At 46.8% G+C, this 17,789-nt stretch overlaps 1 protein-coding gene across 1 annotated transcript in view; it reads right to left on the bottom strand.

Annotated features, from left to right (window-relative positions):
• Positions 1 to 17,789, bottom strand: part of abca2 (ATP-binding cassette, sub-family A (ABC1), member 2) — a 54,579-nt gene that overhangs the window by 25,667 nt on the left and 11,123 nt on the right. The window contains exons 2-14 of the mRNA XM_084468697.1: positions 14,033 to 14,126; positions 10,448 to 10,559; positions 9,858 to 10,015; positions 8,696 to 8,817; positions 7,699 to 7,815; positions 7,257 to 7,433; positions 6,355 to 6,612; positions 5,724 to 6,151; positions 4,077 to 4,236; positions 3,644 to 3,772; positions 2,804 to 2,971; positions 1,467 to 1,563; positions 1,187 to 1,360 (exon numbers count right to left, since the gene is read on the bottom strand). Coding sequence (XP_084324823.1) covers positions 1,187 to 1,360; positions 1,467 to 1,563; positions 2,804 to 2,971; positions 3,644 to 3,772; positions 4,077 to 4,236; positions 5,724 to 6,151; positions 6,355 to 6,612; positions 7,257 to 7,433; positions 7,699 to 7,815; positions 8,696 to 8,817; positions 9,858 to 10,015; positions 10,448 to 10,559; positions 14,033 to 14,126 — 2,194 coding nt within the window. The remainder of the gene's footprint in view (positions 1 to 1,186; positions 1,361 to 1,466; positions 1,564 to 2,803; positions 2,972 to 3,643; positions 3,773 to 4,076; positions 4,237 to 5,723; positions 6,152 to 6,354; positions 6,613 to 7,256; positions 7,434 to 7,698; positions 7,816 to 8,695; positions 8,818 to 9,857; positions 10,016 to 10,447; positions 10,560 to 14,032; positions 14,127 to 17,789) is intronic.

Here is a 17,789-nt window from a genome sequence, read left to right as displayed (position 1 = left end):
ATCTATTACTGTCGTCATATTGATGTGACAGGATGCGTGCAGCAGCAGAAACATGGTAAGCCGTCAACACCCAAAGCCAAAGCCAAAACACTGCAACGAAAGGCATTTCTCTTCCTCCCTCCTCCTCGATCACTCGAGGAGAGAGATGACAGAACGCACCCTGATCATAAACGCCGAAGAAAATTTAACTTAAAAAAAAAAAAATCAGTCTCGTTGACGATGCCTCCTCTCTAACTAGTCATACTTCGCCGTCAGTTAGGACGTGTCATCCTGCAAATCGACACAATTTTATTTGTCCCCTCCATCCTCCCTCCCTGCCTCCATCTTTCCCTTCCCTCCCCTCCCCTCCCTTCCTGAATAAAAGATGACTTTCACGGACGAGAAAGTGCCATCTCTACAGCTGCATCACTCTCCTCACAGGTGCTGGAAACTTGAGGAAGTACGATGCTAAGCAGTTCGCCAACAGAGAAATCCTTTAAGGCGGCTCTTAAGCAACGCCTTTGTGACGAAGGTTGTTTCAGCTTTGCCATAAAGGATTTCTTAGTGTGCCAGAGTTATTATTGTTGGCGTTTGATTCATTGGCCCCGGCCTGAAAACACCTGCAGAGAGCATCTAAAACAACAGCCAGTCGACTTGAACAAATAACTCACGCTCAACCGCACAGCATTTATTTTTATCAGCAGAGCACGTGCAGGTGGGTTTCATGAGATCTGTTACCACATATAAATCAAGAACACTATCTATCTGGGTCTGTTTGTTTTCACATGACTATAGTGTTTAAGGGCTTCATAGCTCAACATTATGAAACTGCCCCTAACACCAATACCTGTAAAGGACAAGAATAACCTTCTCAAAGCCAGGGGGGGGGAAGAACAGAACAGAACAGATGTATGTTAGACTTTCAGACAAAAGGTTTCTGGTTTGAACTCAATACACTGCAGTTGGCTTCCTTGAGCGGGACGCCCTAATCCCTGCTTCTTTAATACATACATTTAAAACACACGGCAAGCTGCTTTGGAAACACCCGTTTACTATTTAGCAGACAGACGTTTCATAAGTCGCTTTTGGGTCTCCGTGATGGCACAAAACCCTCTGTGGCGGCATAAGACTTTCCAGTCTGAGATGAATCCACTAAAGTCGTATCTTATTGAACCCTGTTCAACATCCGAGGGCGGTCACCACCCACCTTGTATCCAGACGAAGCCGTACAGGAAGTAGAACTTCCCGCCAGTGTTGGGTCCGGGTCGCCAGTAGGCACGTCGGATCTCGTTGGTCTTCTCCGTGAAGCTGGAGTTCTGGCGGATCTTGTAGAGAACGTGGGGGGGCAGGGAACCGTCCCTGTTGGTCTGGAAGATCACACCTAGCGGCAGGGGGTGGGGGTGGGGGGGGGGGTTCAAATCTCATTGGAATGGGGAAGCAAAACTCAAAAGGATGACAACAAGACCATGAAAGGTCATGAGACTTACTGGCGAAGACAGAGACGTTGTCCTGGTAGGCCTGGTTCAGGGTGTAGTTCACGATGCTGTCCTCGTCGGGGAAACCTTTGAAGATGTCCACGCTCACCTGCAGGAATGTGTGTGTATGTTTTTGTGTATGTGTGTATGTTTTTATGTTTGTGTGTGGCAATGTGTATGTGTATGTGTGTATGTATGGGAGTGTGTGCACGTATGCATACGTTAATACATACATGTGAAGATGTCCACGTGTATGTGTAGTGGAAATGGGAGGTAAAAATAAAAAAAAACACATTGACTCCTGAAGACCAGAGCAGCTATTTTTAGCCCAGCGCTGAGCTGCTGCCTGGGATCCTCAGAGTGGGCATTGTCGTAGCAGGCAGCTAGTCTCCTGGATCAATAGGACACTCTTCCGCCGCTCAGTCCCACCCTGGCCACAGAGTTAACTGGCATCAGTCCCTGCTCACAGTGAGCAGGAGCGAGAGAGATGACCTTGAATGTCCGGGGGCTGTCAGCGTCCACTCCCGCCCCCTACCACTGATACGCTTGTGGTCGGCATTAGCATTAGCATTAGCCTACTTACTCAATCTGTTAGTATTGCTGACCTTAAACAACGCCATTTTAAATGTTCAGCTACACTTACTTGATTAGAATTCCCACTTCTCTCTACCCATAATGCCCTGATTCTCTATTATAATAATGATAATGTCAAGTTGAGTGGGCTCCAGCCGTATAGTGATCACAGTACAGGTCTATTAAGGAGCGGTCGTTAGCATTATTGCTTCATTACCACGTTGACCTCAGAGGGAATAGTTAATAAAGTTATTAAGGAGTACGGACTGAGACAAAGCATTTGGGGAAATGTCAAGCGCTGTAGTTTCACCTCTGTAATATCAATATAAATATGATATATTCAAATATGAATAATAAAATATATATACAGTATATTCAAATATTATAAATATGTCCGGTAAAAGAGGTTTGAGACTGTAACTGTGATTAAGGAATATACAAATACAATTGACTTTATTACCAGGGAGGCAGCCGAGCGGGAGGGGACTTTTTTGTTTGCTTACCTAGGGTGCGCTCACACTAGACCCAGTCAGGCCCAGTTGAGATTGCATAGTGTAAGCACAGGCCAGTGGCACAGGGGGGGGGGGGGGGGGGGGGGGGGCAAGCATACTTGAGTACGGTACAGGGCAACTTTGCCTAGTGTGAGTGCGCCCTTAGTTTCAAAATCGTGCTCACTTTTCTGCTCTCTCTCTTTGCGGCCCTGGACTGTCACCTATAGAGCAGCTTTCAGAGCTACACAAACAACGTCGACCGGACTGGCCATGGATGGGACTGACCTTGGACATGAAGCGCGTCCAGCCGCAGGCGGCGTTGTCGATGGTGTCCAGCTGCTCCACGAGGGTGGTGGTGTTAGGGAGGGTGTAGTTTCCCTCCAGCAGACCCTGGATCAGCTCACTGTCTGTAGAGTTCAGCAGCTCTGGGTTCCCCTGCAGCTCCTGGGTCAGCTGGGGAGACACGGGAGGTGGTAACAGGGTGGAGGTGAGTTGGTAGTGAAGCAAATAGTGCTAATTGAGTTAAACACAGTGTTTACATTACATCACAGTGGTGATTTCTCTAAGACTGCAAGGGAAGCTCAGCTTCCCCTAAAATTTCAAAAATGAAATGGTCAAATATATACTGTTGTGTTAACATTTCATTGACTAAAAATGTGTTAGTACACGTCCATCTCAAAGACACGTTCGTTCAGAATCAGCTGCTTATCGCAGGTCGACTGACTCGATTTCCTTCTCATACATAACGTCACAGTGCATTTGCCTGTTGAAGCTCAGCGTCCATCCACTTCAATGGGGCTGCATAGAACAGCTTTTTTTAGTGCATTATTTTTTTAGTGCCGAAAATAAGCTTCCCCTCTTTGAAAGACCAGCAGCCGCCACTGGTACATCATGATCCAGCTACTATGCCTGGAAGCAGAACCATGTGGGAAGAGTTACCATGTGGGAGGAGTTACCATGTTGGAGGACTAATTGCCATGTCTGAGATGTTACCATGTGGGAGGAGTTAGCTTCTTTTTGCAGTTAGCTACTTCATGAATTTGTACAACACACTTTGGTAAATGCTGGTTGTTTCTGAATGTGCTCTATAAATAGATTAGCTCTGAACTGGGTAGGAGGAGTCACCTGTTGTAGCCAGGCCAGGTGGTCGTGCATACGTCCGTCCTCCAGGAAGGTCCGGAGCTGGGCAGAGATGTTCAGCCAGACCCGAGCGTAGTGCGTCACGTTCCCCACGAACGCAAACGTCTCATTGGCCTGGCGTGTATTACACACATACAGAGGATCTAAGCTTAAATGTACTGTAGGTGTAACGAGGTGTATATGCTCCAAATGCTATTCCTGACCCCTGTCTAGCAACTTTTCACACATGCAGTCTATCGCAGAAATGTTCCAGAACATTTCCTGCATGGACTCATGTGAGAATGAGAACAGGGACCGAAATCAGAGATTCTTCTGACATTTTGGGATCACTGTTGGTACGGCTGAGTGGTGGATGAAAACAGTAACATTGCAAGGAGAGGCACTTAAAATCTGCACCCCCAATACTGCTCGTACTTGCCTTCTGAATGACTTTATCCACCTGGGAACCGATGGGGGAATAGAGGATCTTGGGATTTGTAGTCATCAAATGCACCAGTAAGCCTAGATTCCTCTGTTCCTTGCTGGTGAAGCCAAGAGAACTCATGTTCCCCTGCTTCAATGCCTCAGGCTCGATGATCCTGGTGGATAGAGAAGGAGAGGATGTTAATGGTCCATTTGGCTCAACTTCTCTCACTTCTGTTCCCCGTCTTTATGATGCCTCGTTAGAGCAGAGTGGAAATACACCCAGGAAAACTGGTCCAGAAACCCCACCCCCACTATTCCAAAACAACCATGTTGCTATTGAGCACAATCTAGAAGCACTACACATTACTCATCACAACCAGTGGAGGTAAAACACTGTGTGGCTTTCTTCTTCAACATGGAGTTTCCAGGAGTAATCTTTCATGAAACTTGATCCTCTGTGTCCTCTGAGATGTGTCTCAGCAGATCTGCACATAAACTGCTTATCAGAGAGGGGCATGATTGATATTTGGACCGTGGCCCAGGAAAGTGTTGTGGCTCTCGTGTTTGACTTCCAGCCGGAATGCACTGGTTTATATTTCTACAGTAACCTAGAGCAAGATTGTCCTACCTGCTCCTTAGGGACATGTATATTAATCATTGTTATGGCTTCAAATAATCTGCTAAATATGCCCCTTTTCCACCGTACCAGCTCAACTCGCCTCGACTCGACCCGCCTTTTTTTGCGTTTCCATCGCCAAAAAAAGTACCTGGTACTTTTTTTTTGTAGCACCACCGTCGAGGTTCCAAGCGAGCTGAGCTGATACTTTTGTGTGGCGTAAACAGGCTGCTGGCCACTGATTGGCCAGCGGCTGAAAACGGGAATAATCACTCGAAGATATATTGTGTCCGGCGTGGCTGGAGTCCACGGACCCGCTCCCGAGGGGGACACGGATCAGTGTTTCAGCTTGTGTGTCGCTCCTTTCCCGGGGCTCCTTTCCCGGGGCTAGACTTAGGCTGCAGATGGTTGTGTGTGTCTGGCGTGGTTGTGTGTGCCCGGCGTGGTTGTGTGTATCCGGCGTGGTTGTGTGTGCCCGGCGTGGCTGGAGTCCACGGACCCGCTCCCGAGGGGGACACGGATCAGCGTTTCGCTGTTTTGTTTTTGTGTCGTTCCTTTCCCAGGGCTCGAGCTTCGCCTCCATCAACGTTACCGTATGACAACAATAGACGCGTAGTCATTGCGTTTTTAAATTTTATTTTATTTCCCGTTTCCCGTCATAACCTTTCCCGGGAATCAGGAAATAGTCTTGATCAGATTTCCCAGGAATCCCGTCTCCCGGGATTAAACCTTAATGACGGCCCACCCACGTTGAAGAGGTTATTTTCTACGACACGCCCACGTTGAAGAGGTACTTTTTTAGATGGACCCAAAACCAAGTCGTGCCACGCTAAGTCGTGGCAAGTTGAGCTGGTACTGTCGGTGGTAAAGCGGCAATAGTAAACAGCCAAAAGATGTTTAATTAAATGTCATGAAATAGACACTTTAATGGATAGCGACTTACAATGGAGGCTGGAAACAACAAAGCGGGTAGCCATAGGGATCAGAAATGATGTATCACAGACACATGTCGATTTATACATTCCCAACCTTGCCATTCCTCACCTGTTGTTCCCACACAGGATGGGCTGCAGCCCGGCCCACAGCTGCACGAAGGCCGAGAACTGAGACCTGGGGTTTTCCTGGGGCTCCTCCTTCTCCTTCCCTCTCCCCGGCCCCCCTTCTCCTCCCTTGCCATCCCCTTCCTTCCCGTCTCCCTCTGCCTCTCCGCCGTCGCCTCGGGGCATGTCCGTGGCGTTAGGACCGCTCTCGCCTCCCCAGGCGGTGGAGTTTGGCGGCCAGGTTGTGACGTTGGAGGCGGGGGCGTGGCCTGGTGGAGGGGCGTGGCCCGCGCAGGCCCCTTGAGGCAGGAGGCGGGCGAGGCCGGAGAGGAGGGCCACGTCCTTGAGGAGCTGCTCCACGTAGGCCAGGTCTTTGAGGAGGGAGGCCAGCCGCGTGCGGGGGAGCGGTGAGGAGGAGTTGAACAGGTGGAGCTGGGTGGATACTGGGTGTTACTTCAACCTTGTTTCTGCCTCCGTTTTATGAGTATTACAATAATTATTAATTACTAGAAGACCTATCAATCATGAACCTCTTGTATAGTTGGTTGAATAAGACTATTGGAAGAGTTTATATTTAGTGAGAGTTGATAGTTGCAATTGAAAGCCACACAAAAGCACCCACACAGAAACATTACCTTGTCAATCACGCTCTGAGTCTTCAGCTGCTCCCGCAGCACTTGGCTCAGTGCTCCAAACCGCTCCTTCCTCTGCCCCGCCCCTCCGGCGCAGAGGACGCTGCGATAGGCTGCCAGCAGCGACCGCTTCCTTTCGGGGACCAATAGGAGCCTGGCTAGCTCACTGCTCCCGCCTCCTCCGCCTCCTCCTCCTCCTCCTCCTCCTCCCCCGTCCCCGCATGTCAGGACTTCAAGAATGGCTCCAGTGAGAATCACGCCCTGGGGAAGTTAGAGTCATTAGGATTTGAGAGCTGCAGAGAGAGAGAAAGGGAGTACGATTTTTGTAACTTAACCACCAAAGTAACATCCCCTCCCACCATACGGTTCTCTCCAAGACGGATTCCTGAACCAATCAGGAAAGAGACTTCCTGATTATAGATAAGCCGGGAGGGTTCTGAAATCAAAATTGTCTCATGCAGAGGTAGACACTATACTGCCTGTAGTCTCACAAGTCAGACGTTAGATTAATATCTGAAGCTCAAATCTGGTTGAACTGGGCATTTCACATTATTTTCGCTTCATATTTGTTTTGAGCAATCGTGTTGCTCGAAGCGAGGATCTGTAAGCGCGTGTTAGACAAACAGCGAAGTCAGCAGAAGAAAAAGTTTCTATAAAAGTTTCAAATCAATCATCGTGTCGACCGGCCACAATAGAAATACACATCCTAAAATCCCCTTCGGAGATCTTCATCCACTTGCACCGATGAGTTTCTCTGTGGCAGAATATGTCCGTTACAAAACCAGAACCAAGGCGTAGCTCCACCCCTTGCAGTACTTGGTTCCCGGCTCAGGCTCTGTGCCGGCTCTTCCCAGAAGTCGTGCCATGACATAAGACTGCTGGATCTGAGATGATCATGCTCCTACCTCCACCTGCTGGAGCTCCTGGGGAGCGTAGCGCTGGGCCTCCCCGCCCACCAGCCCCAGTGTCTCGGACAGCAGCCTGACCAGAGCCTGCCGATCACGGGCCCCGCCCAAGGGGTCCCTCAGGGCCTTGTGGAGCAGACCCCCGTCTAGACCCCGCAGACCCCCCAGCAACCTCTGCTGTGGTACAGAAACAAAGAGAGAGAGGCAGATAGAGCGAGAGTGAGAGATAGAGAGAGAGAGAGGTAGAGAGAGAAAAGGTAGAGAGAAGGATAGAGCGAGGGAGAGAGGGATCACAATTTGTCTGTGCAAAAATCGGTGGTGCTTTGAGCTCAATAAATGATAGGTGGGCAGCCATGATTGAGCTGCGCAATTATGTGTGCATTTCATTTATGACAGTGAAAATCTGTCAGTTCCTTGGATTGAGTGAGTGCATTTAGAGTACCTCCAAGTGTAGGACCCCCTCCCCGGCCTTGCTTCCACTATGTTTGGAGCCCTGGGTCTGGGGCTGATCCTGGGTCTGAGTGTCTCTGGGATGTGAGCCAAAGACAAGGCTGTAGACCTGCCGAGGAGTGCATAGGGACAGAGAGATATAGAGAGCTTGGCTGCTTCGGCATTTTTGTCCACACACACACACACACACACACACACACACACACACACACACACACACACACACACACACACACACACACACACACACACACACACACACACACACACACACACACACACACACACACACACAGACACTCTTATACTTGTGCGTGTGTGTGAATGGATATTATATGGGGTCCACAGCCAAGTAATAATAAAGAATTAAAGCTGAATGAGCTTAAAGATCTATTATCCTAATTTAAAATGTGTGCTTGTGCGCGTGTGTGCGTGTAACCCTGAGCTCCTTGCCAGCACCAACAACAATACGGCCATCTAGAGAAGGCAGGGCATCCATTTCATCTTATTTCAACATAACGGTCTACAGTAGGGTGTTGGACTACAGTAGGGTTTGGTCTACAGAAATTAAGTTTTTCTACAGTTGGGTTTGGTCTACAGTAGGGTGTAGGTTGGTTGTATGGTTTGGATTATAGTGAGGAGTCTCCTTGTGTCAGACTGCAAGAAGAAAGGGTGTGAGTAAGTGAGTGAGTGAGAGAGCAAAATAGAGAGCTAGAGGTGAAGGTAGTGAGATGTATGTTTTCAATTTATTTCTCGGTCCTGTACTAGCTGCTGTGGAATGTGCTGCCTTGGATCAATAAAATACATTTCATCTTGGAGAGAGAAAGAGGGTGAGGGGAGTGAATGAGGAATGTGTGCCGAGGTGGAGGTAGAGTGAGTGGAGGTGGAGGTAGAGTGAGTGATGGTGAGGGGAGTGAATGAGGAGTGAGTGTTGAGGTGGAGGTAGAGAGTGATGGTGACAGGAGTGAATGAGGCGTGCGTCAGCTGACCTCCTGGAGGCTGATGGGCGTGGTCAGCAGCAGGTGGGCGGCAGCCTCGGGCAGCGAAAGGTTCCTCACCAGGAATCTCTGGAACACCGACTGGTTCCGCAACACACTGGACAGAGTGAAGCCTGGAACGCACAGACACACAGACACAGACACACACACACACGGTTATTATACGTTCATCTTAATAGAATGGATTGACTGTAAAATGTTCATTGTTTAATCAATAAATTGAAAGTCCTTTTCTCCTTCATCCATCTGATTGTCTCTCTCTCTCTTTCTCCCTCAATTTCTCTCTACCTCCCTCCCTCCCATACTTTCTTCCCAACTATCGTATATTGCACATGCATTCCAGCTTAGCCTCCACCTTATACACAACATCACTGTACACATCGGTACTCATTGAATGTAATAAAGGTAGTGTGCAAATCAGATTTACGGAGCTGGACTCAAACGCAGACTCTCATAGACCTAGGCCTTAAAATGAAATTAAAAAAAACTATTCAACTAAACCGAATCACAGAAGAGACAGTGCCAGACAGATCTAGACAGACCAGTTGCTAGGGGCAACAGGCGTAAGACCTGAACAGCCACAGCCAAACAGGAGATGCTGTCTTAAAAGGAGAGCCAAACCCCGACACCACTCGTACATTGCATTAGGGGACTCTCTAAACACATGCTACTGTATGTATAACCTCTGATTGGCTGATTTGGTTACCCCGTCACCTGCTGATTAGGCGTTGATGCGACACACCTGTTACTAATGATACCTATAGAACTGAATGGAAGGGGCGCTGGTTTTTACAGGCCAGAGGGTTTGGCTCTAAGGTTTGAGGCAAAACACACAGCAGCGGGGAGGGGCTAAGATGTAACCACGACTACGACCCTGAGGGAGATGACCTTGGGTTTGGTGGTGGTTCACAGTAACATGTTGTAACATGTTGTTGGTGTCGGCTCACCTTGGGTGTGGTTGTTAAATGTAACCGTGGTTGTTCAAATGTTGTAATCATATCTTGATGTATTTACTGTCCTGTTGATGTATGTGGAGAGAGAGACCCATGACGGCCGCTAAAAAACTACGGTTTTTCATGACGACCGATGAAAAACTTTTTTATTTTTGTTAAAATGTGGTTGTTAAAATGTTGTCACCATGGTGATAGCTCACCTTGGGTGTGGTTGCGGTCCAGGTCGGGGGGGGAGGTCCTCAGGCTGTCCAGGTGTTGCTGCAGGGCCTCCATCTCCTGGACCAGACCGGGTCGCTGGGAGCTGAAGAGCTGGTTCTGCTCCACCACCTCGTTGATCCGCTCCAACAGCTGGGTGACTCTGCAACAGGCGGTCAGTTTGATATTAATACAGAGCAACACTTACTAACCAACTCACCTCCCTCAACAGCTGGGTGACTCTGCAACAGGCGGTCAGTTTCAAATTAATACAGAGCAACACTTACTAACTCACCTCCCTCAACAGCTGAGTGACTCTGCAACCAGTCATTTACTAACTCAGTCCACTTGCTAACTCACCTAATTCATCTCTCTCTCTCTCTCTCTCTCTCTCTCTCTCTCTCTCTCTCTCTCTCTCTCTCTCTCTCTCTCTCTCTCTCTCTCTCTCTCTCTCTCTCTCTCTCTCTCTCTCTCTCTCTCTCTCTCTCTCTCTCTCTCTCTCTCTCTCTCTCTCTCTATGCCGTCAACTCACCTGGAGTTGTTGTAATGCAGGTACACTAACTAACGGCCTAACTAACCCGTGCAGTTAACTCACGTGGAGTTGCTGTACTGGAGGAAGCCGAAGGCGTCCCTCTGCCCGTCGGGGCACAGCGACTGCATGATGGGGATGATGCCCGCGGAGGTGAGGGGTGCGGCGCTGTAGAAGGCTGGCCATGGTCCCGGGACGGGGTTAAAGGTTGAAGGTTAAAGGTTAAGAAGAAGAAGGAGGGGATTGAAAAAAATGTCCACCCGACAGACATGGAAGTGGAAGATTGTCAGGGATGGTTTGAGAGGAGTTGGAAAGGATGGTGGTCAGTGACGGTAGAAGTTGTCAACAAGAAAGAGAAATAGGAAATAAAATGGCTAGGTTCTAGGTGATGAACAAAGAGATACGATATGATATAGAGGTGCTCGCCGGAGCACCTCTATACCTCTATAAAACAGGAATCATTAGTCATTGATGCTATTCACTCCATTACACACACACACACACACACACAGGATGGATGAAAGGGTTGAAAGGGAAAGAGTTGGAAGAGAAGAACCATTAAAGAGAAAGAGTGCAATAGCAAGAGAGAGAGCTATAGAGAGAGGGTGATAGAGAGTGGAAGCCAGCGAGTGAGAGAGGGAGAGCGAGTGAGAGGGCGGGTGAATCAGCTAATAGACAGAGCGGATGGCCAGATGTCAGTAATAACGACCTGCTTTCATCTTTCTGTTGCACAAAATGGCCTCATATTTTCCTCAGCTGTCGACAAATGGAAGGTAAACGGGAAGTACAGGTGGCCGGTTCTGGCTGCTTAACGACCACATTTCCCCTGGCAACCAAGCCTCTTTCAGAAGCCCATCAGCCACCCAGAGTGGTTTGGTTATGGGATGTGGATGGTGGATCTATCCGTCCAGAGAATGGGGAGAGATCTAGTGTTCTCTCTTATCCTTCTGTCATTTCTCACTAAATGGGTGACACAAAGACACTGAAACACTTGAAGTTGTTCAGTAGGCGAGGAGGTGTGATCAAGGATGTGCCTGTTGTGCATGTGTCCGTGTGACCACGTGTTTTATAAAGAATGCATGAGGACGGTGAACAAGTTTACCCTGTTCACCGTCCTCGCTAGGTAACTCTATCCACTGATCTCTACTCCATCACACCTAGACCAGACTTTCATTTATTTATTAATAAACGCACATACTACCATACAAACAACAAACTGCAGTGTTCTTCTCTCTACTCTGACCAAAAAAAAACAATTTTCCACAGGATACTTAGGATAAAACAAACTGCCATCCCGTCCCTTAAATAGATTTTATGCTGAAACCGGATCTGGGAGTGAAATGCTGACTCTAGCTGTCCCCATCTATCATATTCTGAGTTTAGCACATCCGCTTACAGTACCTATAAGACAGGGGCCCCGCCACTGACGCGCTCTCCATGTAGGCAGCACCTTCCAACCTGCGGCCGTATGCTCCACGTCATTCCCCCTGTTCTGCAATCTTTACTTTAGTGACTTTAGTGTCTCTCCGAACTCTCCTGTCCATAAAGGCGAGAAGCCCATAACAATATGAGTTAAATAAAGGCCGGGCCCTCAGCTCTTTCCCTGGCAAAACATTCACCATGCTCCAGATGTAAATTGATGCCTCTAAATGTTTACCATATAAAAATGAACACATGTCCATTTTCCTCAGCCTGTCTTGGCAACCAACCAATACCTGCACTACTTTGCTCGAATGTAACCTCATCTCATTCTACCTGAATACATTATCCCTGTCGTCTGGTGCATTGGGCGTTGCTCTAGGCAAGCAGACAGGCTTATGGGTAATAAGGGTCTCTAAAGTAATGTGCTTGTCTTGGTTGAGTGTGCTTGACTGGTTAAAGGTTGCTTCCCTGTCTAATTTCGTTATCACCCGCTTCCCAGAGCACCCTTCAAGCAGAACACCCATGTGACTGTGATATGCTTTGGGGATGTAGCTGGTCTTTCCGTCAAACAAGGAGCATCGGAGTGTATTATGAAACATAATACGGGAACGATGAATGCATGGCATTGTGATCAATCAGAAACCTTGAGAAAGTTTTAAAAATGAATAACACACACAAAGCCAGAGCTATACATGCACACACAGGATAGGAGCGCACATATTTTTTTGTTATGATTTAAGAAGCTTAGTGCTTCGCCCATACAGAGATCTTACTCTGATTGGTTTTCATGATGAATGTTATTTTAACACAAACATATTTAAGCGAATCATTAGGATTTCCATTAAAATAATGAGAAACTCCAATGCTCCCATAAACATAGCTGTGTGCTGGGTTATACACTGTGATTACTCGTGAAAGATGAGGAAAAAGGGGAGGATTAACGTTTTTCTAAACCAACCGCTCCCAGATTGTCTCCAGTGCCTTCCACTCCACCAATGTGCTTTGTAGGATCATCGCCTGGTCCTTCTAGCTAAGAAAGTAGTATACACTACATGGATCTACAAGGGCTTTAGAAGGTTTTGATTTCCCCCACTAGTATGGGACCTTCAACACTTTGGGAGAGTGGAACACACACACACACACACACACACACACACACACACACACACACACACACACACACACACACACACACACACACACACACACACACACACACACACACACACACACACACACCTTGAAAAATTTGATCAACACATCCCCAGTGAGCTGAGCCAATAATTACATTTTGGTAATACGTTAGTCAGCCGGGATGTCAGAAGAAAAGCAAGGACAAAAAAGCTTAAGTAACTTGGCAAACTTACACACTGTTGTATCCAAGACACAGAGAAACATGCATCATGCACAGACCAAAGGAGGCCCAGAGAGGAGACATGAGAAGGACATCAGCAGGAAGAAAGACAAGGAGTTTGGGAGAGAACAAATTCAGAGAAACAAAGTTTCAAAATAAATTGGATGCAATTCAATGCAACAATGAAAGAACATTCAGAGCAAGCAGCAACAAAAATACAATGGATCAATAGAGACATCAGCTGAGGACTACGCATGAAAAATAAAGGCAACTAAGGACACACCATAGGCCAGACCACATTGAAAAGCAAAAAAAAAAAACACAAATGAAAAAGCGACGCCTGTGGATTAGCAAAACCGCATATCTGTGTACTGTAGCAGCTCAGCGCGAGGAGCTGATGTCTCCCAGTACTGGAAGGCCTATATAGGCTGGAGCGCTGTAGCATTCGGTTTAGCATAATCAAACAGAAAAGAAGCGCAGACGCCACCGTTCCCTGGAAAATTCCTCAAAGAGTCGCTTTAACTTGCATTTAAAGTTATTTATATTTAATTTAATTAGACTTTTTATTTGATAACATTCGATTTCACAACATCAGAAAATCAATCATTGAGTATATGCGGTGTGTGTCGACACTGTAGCTTTTGCAAGAATTTTTTTCGAGAATTTAAGCTTTTTTTAGTTTGGACGAAGCCGGTCTCTTTTGAGAACCGTCAGTTGGATATTATCGAGGCCTTTCTGAGGCCCAAGAACTGCTCATAAAACACAACGCTGCCGTCTCCGGCGGAGCTGAGGGGCTGGCCCGGTGGGGGATGGTCTTTGCTGGAGGACATTTGAATTCTCTGTGTGGTTATTTAGTTTCTGTCAGGACCACCTACCTTCCTTGACGGGGATGGCGGGTTTCTTCTGCCTCAGGCCCAGCAGGATGAAGAAGAGGACCAACGGGATGAAGATCTCAAATGCCAGCACCCACTGGAGTGAGGGAGGGAGGGAGGGAGGGAGGGAGGGTAAAATTAACAAAAGGAAGTGAGGGAGGGCAGGAGGGATGGAGGAAGGAAAGGAGGGAAGGGTGGATGGAAGAAGGGTGTAAAGGTAAATGAGAAAGGCAGGGTGAAGGGAGGGAGGGAGGGAGGGAGGGAGGTTTGCCAGGTGAGAAAGATGGGGAAACAAAATGGGACAACAGTTAGTCTGCGTTGTCTATTTGAGTCAACCTGCCCTGTTACTAAGCCTGTTCTGGAGCTGATCTTGGAGGGGCCTGGGTTCAGTCCCATGGCCTCCTACAGACCTGGAGGGGGCCAGGATAGTAGAGTGGACAGGGTGCCAATGGGTATTGGATATGATCCCCCCCGTGTTCATAGTCTGCCTGTAGGCCTTGTTGATCAAGATGCCCTACTACTCTTTGCTCCCTGATGATGATGATGTAGTGATAATGTACGTGACATGTGTTATTAACTCTTTATCGCTTTGAATAAATTGCTAACATCATGTGATCTTAATGGTTGACAATGAAGCTAGTACTGATTTGACTTGCAATTAAAGTACTTTCTATACTGTGTATAGTAAACAGTATGATATATAGTAAAAAGTAATAGTATAGCACATATAAGTGTATATACACAGACAGTATACAGTATAGACAGTAAAGTGTAGTAAACACAGTACAAGTCCCCTGCCTGTACAACAGCACATAGGAGTCACGTATTGATCTGTTAAATGTATTGATCAGTTAAACTGGTCCATTGTGCTAAACATGCAGTATTGTCCTCACGCTTTGCCTGCCAAGAAAAGTGAATAAATAAATGCTAATCTTGGGTTTACAGGTTCAACCATCGGTTGGCATCCAGCGTGGATCAATATCAAAAACTCACCTCATGAATTCAAACATTCATACACAACAGGTGTCCAAAAACCCAGCATCAGACTTCATTCAATCACACTTGGATCCTTTTTGCGGTTAAAATTTGCAAGTAAAATAATCAAATTAGCTTAATACACGACACATGCGTGTACACACAATCTATCAGACATAATCTCAGTAAGTACTCAATTAGCCAATCACTCAAATAGATGGTCAGCCAATTACTAAGAGAGAACAGAAGAGGAGAGAAGAGTGGAGAGGGCCGGCAAAGAAAAGAAGATAATAAAAGAGAAGAGTGTAAAAGTCTCAAAAACTACAGTTTTATTGACAGCTTAATTAGCACTTTAACAAAGCAAGTCACTAATGGCTAAATATCGTGGACCAATTTTTCTTTAAAAGTGAACATTTCAGCATAAAAAGCCAATTATCCCTCACAATGGACTCATCAGCATCAGGCTCTTTAAGCAACTTGTATAAAATTTATTCCAAAAGAATAATGAGAATAACAGAGTACATACATATACACAGAGAAAAGAGAGACAGACCAATGGAGAAGAGAGAGACATATGAGAGAGAAAGAGATACACGTGGACAGGGAGACGAGAGAGAGGCATATAGGAGATAAAGAGTGAGAAGAGACAGAAGGAGAGTACAAAAAGAGTGATGTAAACTGAGTCTCTGCGCCCACTCCTCCCCCCCCCCTCCCCCCCCAAGGGCACGAGGTCTGACAGACAAACGGACCCTTTCTCAAACTGACAGCGCTGACAATACACAAAGACCCCCTCCACCTCCTCCTGCCTCCCTCACGATGACACAAGCACCATACAGACAGCAGGACTTTATGTTGTACCACAACAACAACAACACTCGCACACAAACACACACACACACAAACACACACACACACACACATTTTGGCAGACAAATCTGGCATTTGAGACCTTCCATCCCATGAAGGGGGCTTGCATGAGGCGACCACACACACACACACACACACACACACACACACACACACACACACACACACACACACACACACACACACACACACACACACACACACACACACACACACACACACAATAATTCAAAGAGCACGAAACTTCCTAAAGACACACGCGCAAACGTCAGTTCATGTTTATTCATCAATCATGACTCATCACTGCGACACCCGAGACCAATGGCTGCTTGTTTACCGCGCTACGTTCACTCCTCCAAACGCCACACCACCCCTCACCACAACACCAAAACACATACGTCAAGTAGACCCACAGCATGTCACTCGGGACATGCATAAGGAACGAATGTGTGCTCACTAGTGCCAATTAAAAGTCATGGTATGTCACAATGGAATATGCAACCCTTTTAATTTACTTGTAAACCTCCAATAATGATGCATAAAACACACTGAACCAACAGGCTAGCGTTTGTGTTTGTGTTTCATCGCCATACAGGATTTTTGTGCTTTCTATATCTATTTGTTTACTTAAATGTATTCTGCGGTCTATTATCTTGAGCTGAACAACGGAAACGGACTGAATTCCCCCCAGGATGACTAAAGTAATCGGAATGTGAAATCATTGCCACCGTCTATCCATGTGTACTAATCACCGGTGTCCACCTGTTTCTCGGATGAGTGGATATTATGATTATAGGAGGTGGTTTTATTCCCAGCTCTCATGACTAGCGCTTCTTGTAGTGAATTGAATTTTGATTAAGGAATTTAACTTCCACAGCTATCCAACGTGGTTATGAATCCTTGAGGACACTTCATTAGGCCGACGGGCCTTGCGGTTTAACTAAATACAATTTTGAATCTGTGTTCTACCTGGATAAATAAAGGTTGAATAAATAAAAAAAAAACTAAAAGGAAAAACACAGGCGGGCGGAAACGGAGGGGGTGTGTTTGACTAAATGTTGTTGAATTTAGCCGTACAGAGAGTATTACCTGGCAACGACACAAGTCAACAGACGTTTTGAGGGAGTGTGGTTTAGTGGGCTACCGGTGTTGGTATTACATAAACCCACCTCGTTCACCAGATGCTAGCCTGTGCTGTCAGCACTTGGTCATCATTATAGCGACGCCGCTGACACATCGCACCACCGTGTGCTTAAAGCTGCTTCTGGAGGTACGATTTGAGAGTTGTAAAGAGAGAGAGAGAGAGAGCAGAAAAGAGCAGAAGAGGGCAAGATTTTGAAAATAATCAACAGCCAAAAAAAGAACACTCCGAGCCTCCCTCTCTGCTCCCTCCCCACGTTTCTCTGGCGTTGCATTCACGCACCTGTGGTGGAGCTATGGTTAACTGATAATCATCACAGCACCACCACTGCTCCCATGTTAATCATTAAAATGAAAGTCGAAGGGCTCTACGCTTGTCTATTCTGTTGTGAAGGGATGGGCATTGTTAGCTCCAGCAGTGAATTACATTTTATTTGGACAGCTCGATAAGGCCGCCTAGCAACAACATGGGGGGGGCAGGGCGCTCTGGAGTGAAGTCGGACCAGGGACGTATTCACACAACGCAATTACCCTGTGAAGATGGGAGAGATACTGTGACTTGTTCCTCATTCCTAAGGCGCCCACAGTATGCCTGGAATACCCAGCTCTCTGCTAGAGCCTGTAGTATAAATAGCATTATATATATTTATTATATATCATGTAGCATTGTTTTGGTTTATATTAACATAATCATCATCATTAACACGAATAGCTTCAAAGCTTGGAGAGAAAAGAAAAATGAAAACGCAACATGCATTTCCTGCTGTCTCCTGAACTG

Source organism: Micromesistius poutassou (genome assembly GCF_964030765.1).
Source record: "Micromesistius poutassou genome assembly, chromosome: 5".
NCBI lineage: Eukaryota > Metazoa > Chordata > Actinopteri > Gadiformes > Gadidae > Micromesistius > Micromesistius poutassou.
The sequence above is the reverse complement of the archived record's forward strand: the minus strand, read 5'-3'. Positions and strand labels throughout refer to the sequence as shown.